At 36.5% G+C, this 16,281-nt stretch overlaps 1 protein-coding gene across 2 annotated transcripts in view; it reads left to right on the top strand.

Moving 5' to 3' along the window:
* CPQ (carboxypeptidase Q) overlaps positions 1 to 16,281 on the top strand; it is a 925,692-nt gene that overhangs the window by 115,023 nt on the left and 794,388 nt on the right. For both annotated transcript variants that reach the window (XM_057497874.1, XM_036875582.2), the window contains exon 2: positions 8,265 to 8,732. In XM_057497874.1, coding sequence (XP_057353857.1) covers positions 8,300 to 8,732 — 433 coding nt within the window. In that variant the 5' untranslated portion in view covers positions 8,265 to 8,299. The remainder of the gene's footprint in view (positions 1 to 8,264; positions 8,733 to 16,281) is intronic.

Here is a 16,281-nt window from a genome sequence, read left to right as displayed (position 1 = left end):
GAAATAGAATTGAAGGTGCAGTGGGAGCAAAGGTTCTCTTCCTTCCTTTCTTTCTTGCCCTTCTGTCCCCCATCATGTGAAAAATAGATATTAGAAAACTTAAATGAAAAAATACAGTCTGAATGCTTATTTGAAAAGCAGTAAATTAGGTGCCAAGGAGGACATGAATGCTTTTAAGAAGAATTTGTCCTGTATTTGGAAATTAATCTGCTTATACTAAAAGGTTTAGCTTAAGAGAGTACATGTTTACTAAGCACACAAAATGTATTCAGCAGTTTTCTTTGATTTATAAAGAGAGAGAACTACTCTTAAGCTTGGAATGTACATTTACTGCTTCTCATCCTGGTGGCAATTAAAAGTCTTCCAAAATGAATTCAAACATCACCTCCTGTATTTTCTGCCTATGTTCATTGAGTACCTACTAAATGCCGGATCAACACTAGGTCCTAGAGGCTCAAATATGGGTCCTATACAGTCCTTGCCCACATTGAGTCCACAGTTTAGTGGGAGAGACATTGTGAATATAAATATTTTGAAGAAAATAACCATGGCAGCAAAGAGAATGTATGGGAGAGGAGGAGACTAAAGACAAGGAGATCATTGAGGAGATTGTGGTGGTCGTTCAAGTTAAGGTAAATGGCCTGAAACCAAGGTGGAAAGGAAGATGTAGAGGGGGAAGATGAGTTTGAGGGCTTTTAGGAGTTAAATTTGATTGCCCTTAGTGTTCAAGTGGTCGACATCTTTAAAAGAGAGTGAGATGTCTCAAATGGTCCAGACGAAGGGGTGGTAGAAATGCCAGGCATCAAGAGTGGGCATTGAGGGGGAAAGGCAGCCTGTGGATAAAAAGTCATGAGAAGGGTTTGGATATATTGAGTTGAGGTGCCTGTGGGCATCCAAACTAAGAGAGCCTGCTAAGTTATAGGTGAGCCTATGCCATAGATAGTAAATGAAGCCTTGAAGTGAATGACCTTCCAATTAGAATGGGTAGAAGGAAAAGAGGGTCAAGGAGAGAGCCCTGGGGAATGATAAACTTTGAAGGATAGATGGAGAAAAGGTCTTTACAAAAATGATTGGGAAGGAGAGCAGAGATATAGGTAAAAGACTGTTTAGAAAAGGAGAGGCTGTCCACACTGCTAAATGTTTCAGATGTCAGGTATGCTAGGAAATGAAATTTTTTCATTGGATTTAGGGAAAAAAACATCCTTAATGACCTTTGTGGATTCAGTTTTAGTTGGCTAGTGGGAGGAGACAAAATGGTAGATTGAGAAGTGGTTTTTATATATGAACCAATTCAGAGTTTAGTTTAAGGTAATTTAATCGCCTGCTAACATGGATTATAAATCAGTGAGGCTGATATTAAATATTTAGGAAAATCCACAATAGAATGTTAGAGCTAAAGCAGAATCCCTTATTTTACACAGAAAGAGAGACTTCAAATAAATTGTTCAAGGTGATCCATCTAGAGAAGAGCAGTCAGGACCAAGTCCTAGGTTTCTTGACTCATTTAATGGAAGGTATGCTATATGTCTTGATTCAGGAAAAGTAATCATTAAAGTGATGAATAAGTGTATACTTCTGTTGTGAAATAAAACTACTTGTTTGATGAATTTTTTCATTTATTCTATAAATATTTATTGACAGGTATTGTGCTATTTGCTTAGTACACAAAACAAATAAAACCTATTCTTTGCAGAGAACATGCTTGATGAATTTTAAAAAGGTAAAAATTATAAAGGTAAAATATTATTGCTATTATATAGTCTAGCAGGGTGACAGACACCAGCACATGCAGCTCACAGTGCACTCTGAAACGGCAGCAAAGAGTTCTGCCCAGGAGTTTAAGACCTTGCTTCACGATCACAACTTCTGCAAATGGAGGAAGGATGCAAGAACAATTTTGGCAGAAGGAACAGCATGAGCACTATCAGAGAGGTATAAAGAGTGTTTTGTAATTTCAAGGATTGGTGAAAAGCTGGTCAGGGCTGCAGTGTCAGGGTGAGGGAACAGTAGGGGATGGTTGTGAAGAAAGTCATACCCATAACACTGAACAGTAAATGGTGGGTTTTAAGCCAAGGAGTCATTCCATTTGGGTTTAAGGTAAATCTGCTGGCAATATAGAAGATTGATTGGGAAGGGACCTGATTTAAGGCAGGGAGATGTGTGAGGAAGTGTTTTGAATGAAGGATAATGAGGTTCTGAGCTAGAGAAGTGATGATAAAGGTGGAGAGGAGGCAAGTTAGCCAAGAACAAATTTGAAGGAGGAGTTAGAGGCTGGACTTGGAGGGAGAGGGCAGAACCCAGTACATACCACAGATTCTAACTTATCAAGAGTGTGGAAAACACCGGAAAAGCAGGTTCAGAAGGGAGGATTCTGAGTTTGGTGTTGGATATTTAGAATTTAGGTGCATGTGGGAATACAGGTAGACCATATGCCAGATCCTAGAACTTGCTTGTGGTGTTAGTTAGTATAAGAAATATATTTAATTACGGATCCCCAAGAAGCCCCTGAGTAGTGAAGTTGTGTAGCAATTAGAAATGTATTCACAGCAGTATGGAACAGAAAATCCAACTAACAGTGGCTAGAACAAATGGAATTCAGTTTTCTCACATAACAGACAAGTTGGTGGTGCTGGCATTGGTTCAGCTGCTCAGTGATGTCAGGACTAGTTCTTTTGCACTTGCTCCTCCTGGTTACAAAGTAGCTGATGCAGCTCTAGAATTGTGACCCTTTCCTTGTCAGCTGCTCCTGTGTGGGTTTCTAAGTAGAACTGGGTCACAGGGCTTCCTCTGGCTGGGTGGTTGGCTGGAAGAGTAAGGAAGATAATTGTTGAATTCACTTAAATCACCAGTTCCCCATTCTGTGATATGCAATACCTCTCTCTGTTTTTTTAAGCAAATAATTTATAATGCCTGCTTTATTATCCCAAATTAAGCAGCATAGATCATGTATATTTCCAAATTAATCAGTGTGCTATCCTAATTATAGTATAAAGGGGAATTAAGGGAAAGTAATTTATAATAAAGTGCTTCAAGATGTACATTGCCAGGCATGAGCACGAAACCCTGTAATGAAGTGACCTGATGCTTGCCTGGTGAATGTGACTACAAAAAAGGTAGGCAGTCCCTGGGGAGTGGTGATGGTGTTTCCAACCCTGGGAGCAGTGCAGTCGTTGGTGTTCCACTGAAACAAGGCCCAGCTCTTGGTTTGGTTCTCAGCAAGACACAGCATAGCCTTCCCCTGAAACACATGGCTGCTTTTTGGAAGAGTCAAGACTCATTAAAACTACACAAAAACTATTTTTACATGTATTTGTATGTACAGTAGAGTTAGGTTTAAGGCTGAGATAATAGGTTTTTCATATTTAAGAAATCTGTGTGGAAAGGAGGATTCTTAATACACCCATGTCTAGTGTCCCTGCCCCTACCAACTAATAACTATTAGAGCTCCACACCCTTATGACAACCAAAAATGCTCCCTCTGTCATGTATTCAGAACACCTCCTAGGGGTGGCACCATCCATATTGAGAAAGCTGGTTTAGACTAATGGGGCTGGACATTCCAGACAAAATTGAGGTTTGGTTAGCAAGGAAAAGGGGGCTGACTATTGAATAGGTAATTAACAGTGACTCCTAACAGTGGGAACTGTGTCTTAATTTTTTTTATCTTGCTTGTCTTCTCCAAATTCTTGCACAGGTCCTATACAGAGTAATTTCTCAATCGGCTTTCTTGAATGAGGGAATGAATAATTGGAGTATAAGCTGAGGGAAATAGAAGCCCAGTACTGTTTGAACAGTGAATTTAATAAAGGTAAGAATCTTCCTTAAGATGGTTGACAGGCTAATTATTATAAATCCAGGAGTGTTAGCAGGAGTGAAGGAGTGAGCTGCAATGTGCCAGTGTCTGTGCTGGGATTTAGCTTTTCTAGTGTGCATATTGCTTCATGCTCTAGACAGAGAACTAAGTTAAATTTTTATCAGTGAATCCTGTTCAGCAATGCAAGGTTTAAGGGAAACACTTAAGCTTTTATGTAAACAGTATATTCAGTCTTTAGGAGAAAAAGTGACACAGTAAAAAAATCAAAAATTTCCATACTGTAAATCTTACTCGTGTCTTTCAACACATTCTCTTTTCATCGTGTCCTTTTCCACTTTACTTAGCCTGTTCATTTTGGCACTTCTATCATAGCCTGAGCCATTTTCAAACAATAATATTTTAGGAAAAATATTAAGAAATAGTAGCAAAGGATTTTGTTTCCTCAAAATACAAAGCTATTGTTAGAGAGAATATAGTTCACAGTATGAAAAGAATTGGTTTTGCTTTAGTTGGCTTCCAGATTTAAGTAGAAAAGAATGAAAATGATGTTATAAAGAATTTTATCTCTTTTTGTGAAAAAGATAATCTGTAACTACGGATTATGAAGACAATATATGAAAAGCAAGCCTTTTCCAAATAGTGCTCCAAAGTTTCTTTGAATATATAACTTTCTGAATTTAAAGGCATGAAACAGCATGGGTTTTAAAATTAGTTGTTTAAGATTTTAAAGGGTATAACATTTAATATTTCCATAGTTTGAATTCAAATAAAGGAACAATGACTTCAACCTTTTGTATATAAGAATAAAGAGTATTTCAAAAAAATGTTGTGCAGTTTAAGTTTAGACATGTCAAGTGTCCTATAATTGCTCAAGGGAGCGTAAGATTTTTTTTTTTTTGTCAATTGAGTTTATTTGTATTTTAGGGATTTTAAACAATAAAATCTTGAGTGTCTTTGTAAATGAATTGCTTGACTGATGTGTCTTTTGTAAGCATGGATTGCTTTTCCTTCTGTGAAAATTCTCAGGAATAACCAGATAGGTCGTAAGTAGTGACTTGTCTGGGGATTTTGAGAAACTGTCCTTTCCTTGTCCTGATGTGGAATCTGGGTGAATTCTCTTTTCCAAGGAGACAGGAGTAGTGAGAGTCAGAAATAAACTTCCCTCCCTCCCTCCATTCCTTCCTTCCTGCCTTCCCTCCCTTCCTTAATTTCCCTGGGTACATGAGGGGTGGGAAGCTTTCACTGGGCCCCCGTTACAGCCCTCTAGAGCATTTAGTGCCATATATGTTGGAGCTTCACATAGACCTTTTCAATCAAACCTTGGGGAATAATTCCTTCCTATTACTGCAGTATCTTCCACCATTTCCCCATTTATCATTGAAGTACCTGCTGTTTTCTCCATAGCCCGTTTTGTAAAGCCGCTATATTTTGCATGGGTTGTTTCCACTGTTGGGTAGCTTTTTCTTCAGTACTGTTCCAGCTTTCTTCACCTGCCCATCAGTAAACTCCTGCTTACCCTTCAAATCTCCACTCAAGCCATGTTTGCCAAATCCCTACCTTTCCTCTGTTCTCACAGACCTTATAAGTACCTCAGTTATAGGTTTTCACCTTCTGTTTCCCTTTTATACTTCACCGCTCTTTGAGGGTGTGGTTGGTTATTATCTTAGGTATTTGTATCTTTGGTGTTTAGTAGGTGTTCAATAAATTTTTGTTAAAATAATGGAGAGATGAGGTGATGACTTAAAATATAACACCATTTAACACTTAATAAAGAAGAAATTTTTGACATGATTAATACTATGTGTCCTTGTTGATCACCATGGAATTATTTTCTCCCACTGCAGGTGGTAGAAAAAGACTACTGTAGCTTGCTTACCGTTATCTGGCTGAAATTACTATGTTAGGGCAGGCTGACAGTCTTTCAGAGCACAAACCCTCCTGGGGATCCCATACATAACTTTACTTGATAGTGCTTTGTGGTAGATTTCAAAGAGTTCAGCTTCCAATGACTGCATCATTCATGATTTTATCCAATCCTCTTTCTTTCTTAGGTAAGCTATTTACTTGTTTATCACTCACTGTGTAAAAGTGTGCATTTTTGAATTTCCTAAAACTAGCTCTGAGCTACTAGGGCTGTCCTCTAGTACTGATATTAAAAGGTTTAGTGAATGCATCTGTGCTCATGTTATCCCAAGTCTTCTTGATTTCATACACTAAAATATTTCTAATTTGGCCCGTATCTTTTCATACTGAGTAGGAGTAGGGTTTTTTATCCTTTCATGAAAATACACTGGTGTTTTTGATCATCCTTCTCATTTGAATTGACTTGAGGTCTAGAATGAATTTTTTGATGTATGGTCACCCTAAACCTGTGAATTAGGAGAGAAGTTCTTCAAATTGTCCTTGATTATTGGCCTTAATTTGGCCTTATTCTCTCTGTGTATTTCATTACTTGTCTCTGTTTTTTCTTAGGAATGTACAAATTGTGTATTGGATTATAGTCTCTGTTTTTAAATTATATATTATATTTTACAGTTTTTTTAAAGTGGAATGTGATATAGAAAATATCTTGTTTCATTTCCAAATATAGACTGTTAGTAATAATTACTATTTTCTATAATTTATTAATGAAAACATCTTAGTTGGGCTAATGTACCTTTCTAAAAATAAAAATAATAAAAGATTCTTGTAGTGCTCTGTTGGAGAGATATATAATTATGCATTCTAGCCAAGAATTACATCAGTAATTTCTAGATTATGTTCCAGGGAAAACCAGGTTTAAAATCAACTAACATATATTTAGTGTATACTTGACATCGAGTGTTCTAGGTGATTTTTCATGTATTTTGTGTTGTGCCTTTTATTGCAGTAAACTTTGTAAGTACTGCTATGATATTCAAGGGGAAAATGGCCCATTAAAAGGTAGGTTAGTCTTTAAATGAACCTACTTTTAAAAATAAGCATTTATTATGTTCGTGGGATTTGAAGATACAGTGTAGTTAAGATATCAATTTCTGTTTTAAAGTATTTATATCATTTTTTACTGTCAAAATTAACTTGAGTGTGTCAAGAGACATGTGTTATTGTAAAAATGGGTTTTATCTATTAATTCAATTGACATATATGCCAAAAGATGTCAAAATGATAGACTCAGGCCCTGTTTTTTGAGACTGACCTAAGGATGCAGTTCCATTGGTCCCTTTGAGAGGGGTACCATTCCTTCTTGGCTGCCTTGAGATGTCATGTCTTCTCTAGCTTTTCATGGTCCCCTTTGTTCTTCTCTATATGCTGCCTGAATTTGAAATTTATCCTTTTAATATAGTAGTTTCTGACTCCTCAGATTATTTCTTGTGAATGGCCAGTCTTTTAAATTTCAAATTTGTTGAGACTAGTAGTTTTGCAAACTTCAGTAGCAGCGAAGTAGAAAGATGAAATGAAAGAGTCATACAAAGAGAACCATTGTTTTTAATAATTAGATTTGACAAATGTTTAATTATTATGTCAGTTGCCTAGAAAGGTGTCTGTCTAAACCATGATATCCAACAGAATTTGCTTTGATGATAGAAATGCTTTGTCTATGCTGTCCAAAATGAGAGTCACTAGCCAGGTGCAGCTATTGAGCATATGAAATGTGGCTAATATGACTGAGAAACTGGATATTCAACTTAATTTAAATTGAAATAACCACATGAGATTATTGGGTACTGTGTTGCACAGCACTGGATATATTTACTCTTAATTGCAATGTTTATCTGATGTGGCAAGTGAAAAACAATTGTGGACTGGCACTCATCCACGCACCACACTTTGAACTCATTGTTTAGAGCATAGAATCTAGAGCTAGAAAGCTTTGTGTGTCATTGGCAAGTGACTTAATCTGTCCCTACTCTAGGATCCTCATTTGTAAAATGAAGATAATAATAATAATAATAATAAACTATCTCATAGAGTTCTTATAAGGATTAAATGTGGAGGGGGTAGGGTTAGGGAAAGCACCAAGAAACGATGACATCTGAAGGGGCCTCAAGGACAAGTTCAATAGGCAAAAAGGAATGAGTGTTATTAGGGGGAAGGAACCCATTAGGATCACACTCTATTTAGAGGGAGGACAACAGCTAATACTGTCCTAGCCTTATCACTGCTACTACTCCTCTTACCACCATTTCCTCTCTTTCCTAGTTATTTTCTTCTTTTAATCTTTTAGCATATTTTAAACTGGATTACTAGGTAACATGTGGTTCTATGATTTTAATTAATGCTACTTTATTAATAAAGCCAGTCATTGCCTCTTTACTTCTTCATTCTTGGGAATTACGGTGTTAAATTTGGTGGTGGAAGTTGGGCAGCAGTTGAGAATGGAAGGGGAATCCTGCTTGAAAAGCAGCCCCTGGGTTATGGGCAGATAGCTGTGAGACGCTTTACCCCTAAAACATATTTCTTACTTACATAGATTACTTAAGGAAGACAACCACCTGGAAGAAAACCATGAAGTTCCTTCTCTTCTCATTTGTTGGTGTTGTTCACCTTTTATCTCTGAACTCTGAGAAAGCTATTTGTAGAGATGGCATCTGTCAGAGGACTTTTCAAGAAATAAAAGAAGAAATAGCCTGCTATGGAGATATTGCTAAAGCAATCATCAACCTTGCTGTTTATGGTAAAGCCCAGAACAGATCCTATGAGCGACTGGCTCTTCTGGTTGATACTGTTGGACCCAGACCGAGTGGCTCTAAGAGCCTAGAAAAAGCCATCCAAATGATGTACCAAAACCTGCAGGATGACAGGCTGGAGAATGTCCACCTAGAGCCAGTCAAAATACCCCACTGGGAAAGGGGCGAAGAATCTGCAATGATGCTAGAGCCAAGAATTCACAAGATGGCTATTTTGGGTCTTGGCAGCAGCATTGGGACGCCCCCAGAAGGTATTTTCTGTCTTTTCAAGTCAATTTGCTATGTAATTTATAAAGCTAATGTCATGTGACATAACATTATAGTATGCATGATTCATATTATAATTTGGGTGATAAAAAGAAAGATATAATCATTTCCAATTCCATTGGCTTAATGAGTTTTTTTACTCTTCTACTCTTTTCTTCTTCCTTTCCTTCCTTCTGTATCTTTCTGAAAGACAGCTGATTGCACAGTCACTTTTTAAATGAAGAATCTATAGCTATTGGTCCATGATACTTGTCAGCCCTATCACTTAATAGTTTCTATCTGGTATATATTAGTATCATTCTGTAGAGAATTGAAATACGTGTAAATAGGATACAAAAATTATGACCTCTTCCAGGTGACCTCAATGTTCAGAATTTCTTAGAAATGAAATAGGTGATAGAGATTTGCACATTAAATCAATTTGAGTTAATTATTTTTACAGAACTTGAGGCCTCTAATTCAAGGAGTTATCCAGCATGGAGTTCTACCTTTAACTTATCAGCACCCTGGCTCAGCTTCATCAGACAGTATTAGTATGTCGGGGGCACATATAACCAGTCAACAGTGAGCTATTAGTTAGTCTTGGACTATTCACGGACTTCTTATGGACTATTCATATATTCGTGGACAGTTTCCTATGTCAGAAGAACTAGTTTATAGAAACTAGTTGACCTTCCCTAGAAAGTTTATAGAAAAAGTTAAGATAAAGACCCAGTAGAGAATTTGATGGTCTTTTTAAGCAAAATCTTTATTGAAGTATAATTTATATGCCATAATATTTTCCCATTTAAAATATTTCATTCAATGGTTTTTAGTATATTCATAGAATTGTACTACCTCCACCACAGTCCAACTGTGGAATATTTTTGTCACCCAAAAGAAACCCCATACTCATTAGCAGTTATTCTTCGTTCCTCCCCTAACTCCCTTCTAAGCCCAAGGCAACCACTAAATTGGCTTTCTATCTTTACAGATTTGCCTATTCTGAATATTTCACATGAATGGAATAATACGCTATTTGGTCTTTTATAATTAGCTTCTACATGCAACAATGTTTTCCAGGTTCATCCATGTTGAGGCATGTATCAGTACTTAATTCATTTTTATTGCAAATTATATTCTATTTTAGGCATATGCCCCATTTTATTTACACATTCATCAATTGATGGACATTTGTTTTTTTTCCCACCTTTTGGTAATTATGAGCAATGTTGCTATAATCATTCATGCATAAGTTTTTGTATGGACATATGTTTGCATTTCTCTTGAATAAATACCAAGGAGTGGAATTGCTATGGAGGTCATATAATAACTCCATGTTTAACTTTTTGAGGAACTGCCAAACTGTTTCCCAAAGTGACTACACCATTTTACATTTCCACTAATGTTTTCTAATTTTTACACATACTTGTTAACACTTGTTATCTGTCTTTTTGGTTATAGCTATCCAGTTAGGTGTGAAAGGGTATCTCACTGTGGTTTTGATTTGCATTTCCATAATGACTGATGATACTGAGCATCCTTCTATGTCCTTAATAGTCATTTGTATATCTTCTTTGGACAAATATATATTCAAATCCTTTGCCCAATTTTTAATTGTGCTATTTGAACTTTTATTTTTGAATTTAAAAGCTCTTCATGTATTCTGGATACAAGTACCTTATCAGATGTGGGATTTGCTAATGTTTCCTCACATTCTAAGGGTTGTATTTTCACTTTCTTGTTGGTAATATCTGCTGTAGAGAAGTCTTTAATTTTGATTTAGCATATTTATCTAAATTTTCTTTTGTTACTTGTGCTTTTGGTGTTTTTGCTCTATATTTAAGCCTGTGAGTTAATTTTTGTACATGGTGTGAGGTAGGAATTCAACTTCCTTCTTTACCATGAGGTCATTCAATTGTTAGTATTATCTGAAAAGACTTTTCTTTTGCCAAAGAATTGGGTATATTACTTTAACAGATTTTCAGATGTTAAATCAACCTTGAGTTCCTGGGATGAATCCCACTTGGTTATTGTGTCTAGGTTTTTTTTTTTAGATGTTATTGAATTCAGTTGGCGAGTTTTTGTTGAGCAGTTTTACATCTGCATTCATAAGTGATATTTGTCTGCCGGTTTTTGTTTCTGTTTTTGGTGATGTCTTTGATTTGGTATCAGTGTAATTCTGGCTTCAAAGAAACAGTTATTGGTAGTAATTCTTAAAGTTTTGTTAGAGTAACTGTTGAAACCATCTACTCCTGGTCTTTTCTTTGTGGGAAGATTGTTAATTATTAATTCAGTATCTTTTCTTGTTAAAGACCTATTTCCGATTTTCTATTTCTTCTTGAGTTAGTTTTAGTTGTTTGTGTCTTTCTAGGAATTTATTCATTTTATCTAAGTAATATAAGTTGTTGACATACAGTAATTTATAGTATTCTTTTATAATTCTTTTTATTTTTGTGAGGCTAGAGATCCAGACTACTGTTTGTTCTCACTTGCTTTCAACCTGAATAATTCCTTTCATTTATTTATTTTTTTAAATGCAGGTCTGCTAGCAGAAAATTCTCTAGGCTTTCATCCGTCTTAATTTCCTCATTTAATGATCATTTTTGAAACAGCTTTACTGGATGTAAGATTCTTGGTTGACAGTTTTTACTTTCAACACTTTGAATTTGTCATTCTGTTGTCTTTTGGCCCCCATTGTTTCTGATGCGAAGTAAATTGTTAACATTATTGGGACTCCTTTGTATATGATGAGTCATTTTGCTCTTACTGATTTCAAGATTTTATTTTTCGGTTTTCAACATTTTTTATGGATGTATTTAAGTGTGGGTCTTCTTGCTTTCATCCTGCTTGGAGGTTGAATTTCATGGGTGTGTTAATTAATGCTTTTCATCAGTTTGGGAATTTTTCAGCTATTGTGTTTATGAATATTTTTTCCTGTCCCTTTTTTTGCTCCCTTCCGCTGGTATTTCCTTGAGTATTTTGATGCATTTAATGGTGTTCCACAATTGTCAGAGGCACTGTTCATTTTTTTCCCACGGTTTTTTAAAATTAATTTATTTTTATTTATGTTTACTAGGCTCTCCCCTACCCCAAGTCCCCCCCACAAACCCCATTACATTTGCTGTCCATCAGCATAGTAAGATGTTGTAGAATCACTACTTGTCTTCTCTGTGTTGCAAAGCCCTCCCCTTTCCCCCACCCCCCACATTATACATGCTAATCATAATATCCCCTTTCTTCTTAGCCGCCCTTATCCCTCCCTACCCTCCCATTCTCCCCAGTCTCTTTCCCTTTGGTAACTGTTAGTCCATTCTTGGGTTCTGTGATTCTACTGCTTTTTGTTCCTTCAGTTTTTCTTTTGTTCTTATACTCCACAGATGAGTGAAATCATTTGGTATTTGTTTTTCTCCGCTTGGCTTATTTCACTGAGCATAATACCCTCTAGCTCCATCCATATTGTTGCAAATGGTAGGATTTGTTTTCTTCTTATGGCTGAATAATATTCCATTGTGTATATGTACCACATCTTCTTTATCCATTCATCTACTGATGGACACTTAGGTTGCTTCCATTTCTTGGCTATTGTAAATAGTGCTGCGATAAACATAGGGGTGCATCTGTCTTTTTCAAACTGGAGTGCTGCATCCTTAGGGTAAATTACTAGAAGTGGAATTCCTGGGTCAAATGGTAAGTCTATTTTGAGCATTTTGAGGAATCTCCATATTGCTTTCCACAATGGTTGAACTAATTTACATTCCCACCAGCAGTGTAGGAGGGTTCCCCTTTCTCTGCAACCTTGCCAACATTTGTTGTTGTTTGTCTTTTGGATGGTGGCCATCCTTACTGGTGTGAGGTGATACCTCATTGTGATTTTAATTTGCATTTCTCTGATAACTAGTGATGTGGAGCATCTTTTCATGTGTCTGTTGGCCATCTGAATTTCTTCTTTGGAGAACTGTCTGTTCAGCTCCTCTGCCCATTTTTTAATTGGATTATTTGCTTTTTGTTTGTTGAGTGTGAGCTCTTTATATATTTTGGATGTCAAGCCTTTATCGGATATGCCATTTATGAAACTATAGGGTATCTTTTTGTTCTAGTGATGGTGTCCTTTGCTGTACAGAAGCTTTTCAGCTTGATATAGTCCCACTTGTTCATTTTTGCTTTTGTTTTCCTTGCCTGGAGAGATATATTCATGAAGAAGTCGCTAATGTTCACATCCAAGAGATTTTTGCCTATGTTTTTTTCTAAGAGTTTTATGGTTTCATGACTTACATTCAGGTCTTTGATCCACTTTGAATTTACTTTTGTGTATGGGGTTAGACAGTGATCCAGTTTCATTCTCTTACATGTAGCTGTCCTGTTCTGCCAGCACCATCTGTTGAAGAGACTGTCATTTCCCCATTGTATGTCCATGGCTCCTTTATTGAATATTAATTGGCCATATATGTTTGTGTTAATGTCTGGAGTCTCTAATCTGTTCCACTGGTCTGTGGCTCTGTTATTGTGCCAGTACCAAATTGTCTTGATTACTATGGCTTTGTAGTAGAGCTTGAAGTTGGGGAGTGAGATCTCCGCCACTTTATTCTTCTTTCTCAGGATTGCTTTGGCTATTTGGGGTCTTTGGTGTTTCCACATGAATTTTTTGAACTATTTGTTCCAGTTCGTTGAAGAATGTTGTTGGTAATTTGATAGGGATTGCATCAAATCTGTATATTGCTTTGGGCAGGATGGCCATTTTGATGATATTAATTCTTCCTAGCCAAGAGCATGGGATGAGTATCCATCTGTTAGTGTCCTCTTTAACTTCTCTTAAGAGTGTCTTATAGTTTTCAGGGTATAGGTCTTTCATTTCTTTGGTTAGGTTTATTCCTAGGTATTTTATTCTTTTTGATGCAATTATGAATGGAATTGTTTTCCTGATTTCTCTTTCTATTGGTTCATTGTTTGTGTATAGGAAAGTCACAGATTTCTGTGGGTTAATTTTGTATCCTGCAACTTTGCTGTATTCCGATATCAGTTCTAGTAGTTTTGGAGTGGAGTCTTTAGGGATTTTTATGTACAATATCATGTCATCAGCAAATAGTGACAATTTAACTTCTTGTTTACCAATCTGGATTCCTTGTATTTCTTTGTTTTGTCTGATTGCCATGGCTAGGACTTCCAGTACTATGTTAAATAACAGTGGGGAGGGTGGGCATCCCTGTCTTGTTCCCAATCTCAGAGGAAAAGCTTTCAGCTTCTCACTGTTCAGTATGATGTTGGCTGTGGGTTTATTATATATGGCCTTTATTATGTTGAGGTACTTGCCCTGTATACCCATTTTGCTGAGAGTTTTTATCATGAATGGATGTTGAATTTTGTCAAATGCTTTTTCAGCATAAATGGAGATGATCATGTGGTTTTTGTCTTTCTTTTTGTTGATGTGGTGGATGATGTTGATGGATTTTTGAATGTTGTACCATCCTTGCATCCCTGGGATGAATCCCACTTGGTTGTGGTGTATGATCCTTTGGTATATTTTTGAATTCAGTTTGCTAATATTTTGTTGAGTATTTTTTGCATCTATGTTCATCAGGGATATTGGTCCGTAATTTTCTTTTTTTGTTGTGTCTTTGCCTGGTTTTGGTATTAGGGTGATGTTGGCTTCATAGAATGAATTTGGGAGTATTCCCTCCTCTTCTATTTTTTGGAAAACTTTAAGGAGAATGGGTATTATATCTGCTCTGTATGTCTGATAAAATTCCGAGGTAAATCCATCTGGCCCAGGGGTTTTTTTCTTGGGTAGTTTTTTAATTACCACTTTAATTTCTTTGCTGGTAATTGGTTTGTTTAGATTTTTGTTTCTTCCTTGGTCAGTCTTGGAAGGTTGTATTTTTCTAGGAAGTTGTCCATTTCTTCTAGGTTTTCCAGCTTCTTAGCATATAGGTTTTCATAGTAGTCTCTAATAATTCTTTGTATTTCTGTTGGGTCCGTCGTGATGTTTCCTTTCACATTTCTGATTCTGTTGATGTGTGTTGATTCTCTTTTTCTCTTAATAAGTCTGGCTAGAGGCTTATCTATTTTGTTTATTTTCTCAAAGAACCAGCTCTTGGTTTCATTGATTTTTTCTATTGTTTTATTCTTCTCAATTTTGTTTATTTCTTCTCTGATCTTTATTATGTCCCTCCTTCTGCTGACCTTAGGCCTCATTTGTTCTTCTTTTTCCAATTTTGATAACTGTGACATGAGACTATTCATTTGGGTTTGTTCTTCCTTCTTTAAATATGCCTGGATTGCTATATACTTTCCTTTTAAGACTGCTTTTACTGCGTCCCACAGAAGTTGGGGCTTAGTGTTGTTGTTGTCATTTATTTCCATATATTGCTGGATCTCCATTTTAATGTGGTCATTGATCCATTGACTATTTACAAGCCTGTTGTTAAGCCGCCATGTGTTTGTGAGCCTTTTTGCTTTCTTGGTACAATTTATTTCTAGTTTTATACCTTTGTGGTCTGAAAAGTTGGTTGGTAGGATTTCAATCTTTTGGAATTTACTGAGGCTATTTTTGTGGCCTAATATGTGGTCTATTATGGAGAATGTTCCATGTGCACTTGAGGAGAATGTGTATCCTGTTGCTTTTGAGTGTAGAGTTCTATAGATGTCTGTTAGGTCCATCTGTTCTAGTGTGTTGTTCAGTGCCTCTGTGTCCTTTCTTATTTTCTGTCTGGTGGAACTGTCCTTTGGAGTGAATGGTGTGTTGAAGTCTCCTAAAATGAATGCATTGCAGTCTATTTCCTCCTTTAGTTCTGTTAGTATTTGTTTCACTTATGCTGATGCTCCTGTGTTGAGTGCATATATATTTATGATGGTTATATCCTCTTGTTGGACTGAGCCGTTTATCATTATGTAATGTCCTTCCTTATCTCTTGTGACTTTCTTTGTTTTGAAGTCTATTATGTCTGATACGAGTACTGCAACTCCTGCTTTTTTCTCCCTATTGTTTGCATGAAATATCTTTTTACATCCCTTGACTTTTAGTCTGTGCATGTGTTTGGGTTTGAGGTGAGTCTCTTGTAAGCAGCATATAGATGGGTCTTGTTTTTTTATCCATTCAGTGACTCTATGTCTTTTGATTGGTGCATTCAGTCCATTTACATTCAGGGTGATTATTGATAGGTATATACTTATTGCCATTTCAGGCTTTAGATTCATGGTTACCAAAGGTTCCAGGTTACTTCCCTTACTATCTAAGAGTCTAACTTAATTCACTTAGTATGCTGTTACAAACACAATCTAAAGGTTCTTTTCTATTTCTCCTCCTTTATTCTTTATATATTAGTATCAGATTCTATACTTTTTCTCTGTCCCTTGATTGGCTTTGGGGATAGTCAATTTAATTTTGCATTTGCCACACAATCAGCTGCTCCACCCTCCCTACCGTGATTTTACTACCTCTGGTGGCAGCTATCCAACCCTAGGAACACTTCCATCTATAGCAGTCCCTCCAAAATAGACTGCAGAGATGGTTTGTGGGAGGTAAAGTCTCTCAGCTTTTGCTTATCTGGGAATTGT

This window comes from Manis pentadactyla, chromosome 3, assembly GCF_030020395.1.
Source record: "Manis pentadactyla isolate mManPen7 chromosome 3, mManPen7.hap1, whole genome shotgun sequence".
Taxonomy (NCBI): Eukaryota; Metazoa; Chordata; class Mammalia; order Pholidota; family Manidae; genus Manis; species Manis pentadactyla.
Note: the sequence above shows the minus strand (reverse complement) of the source record. Positions and strands in the feature narration are given on the sequence as shown.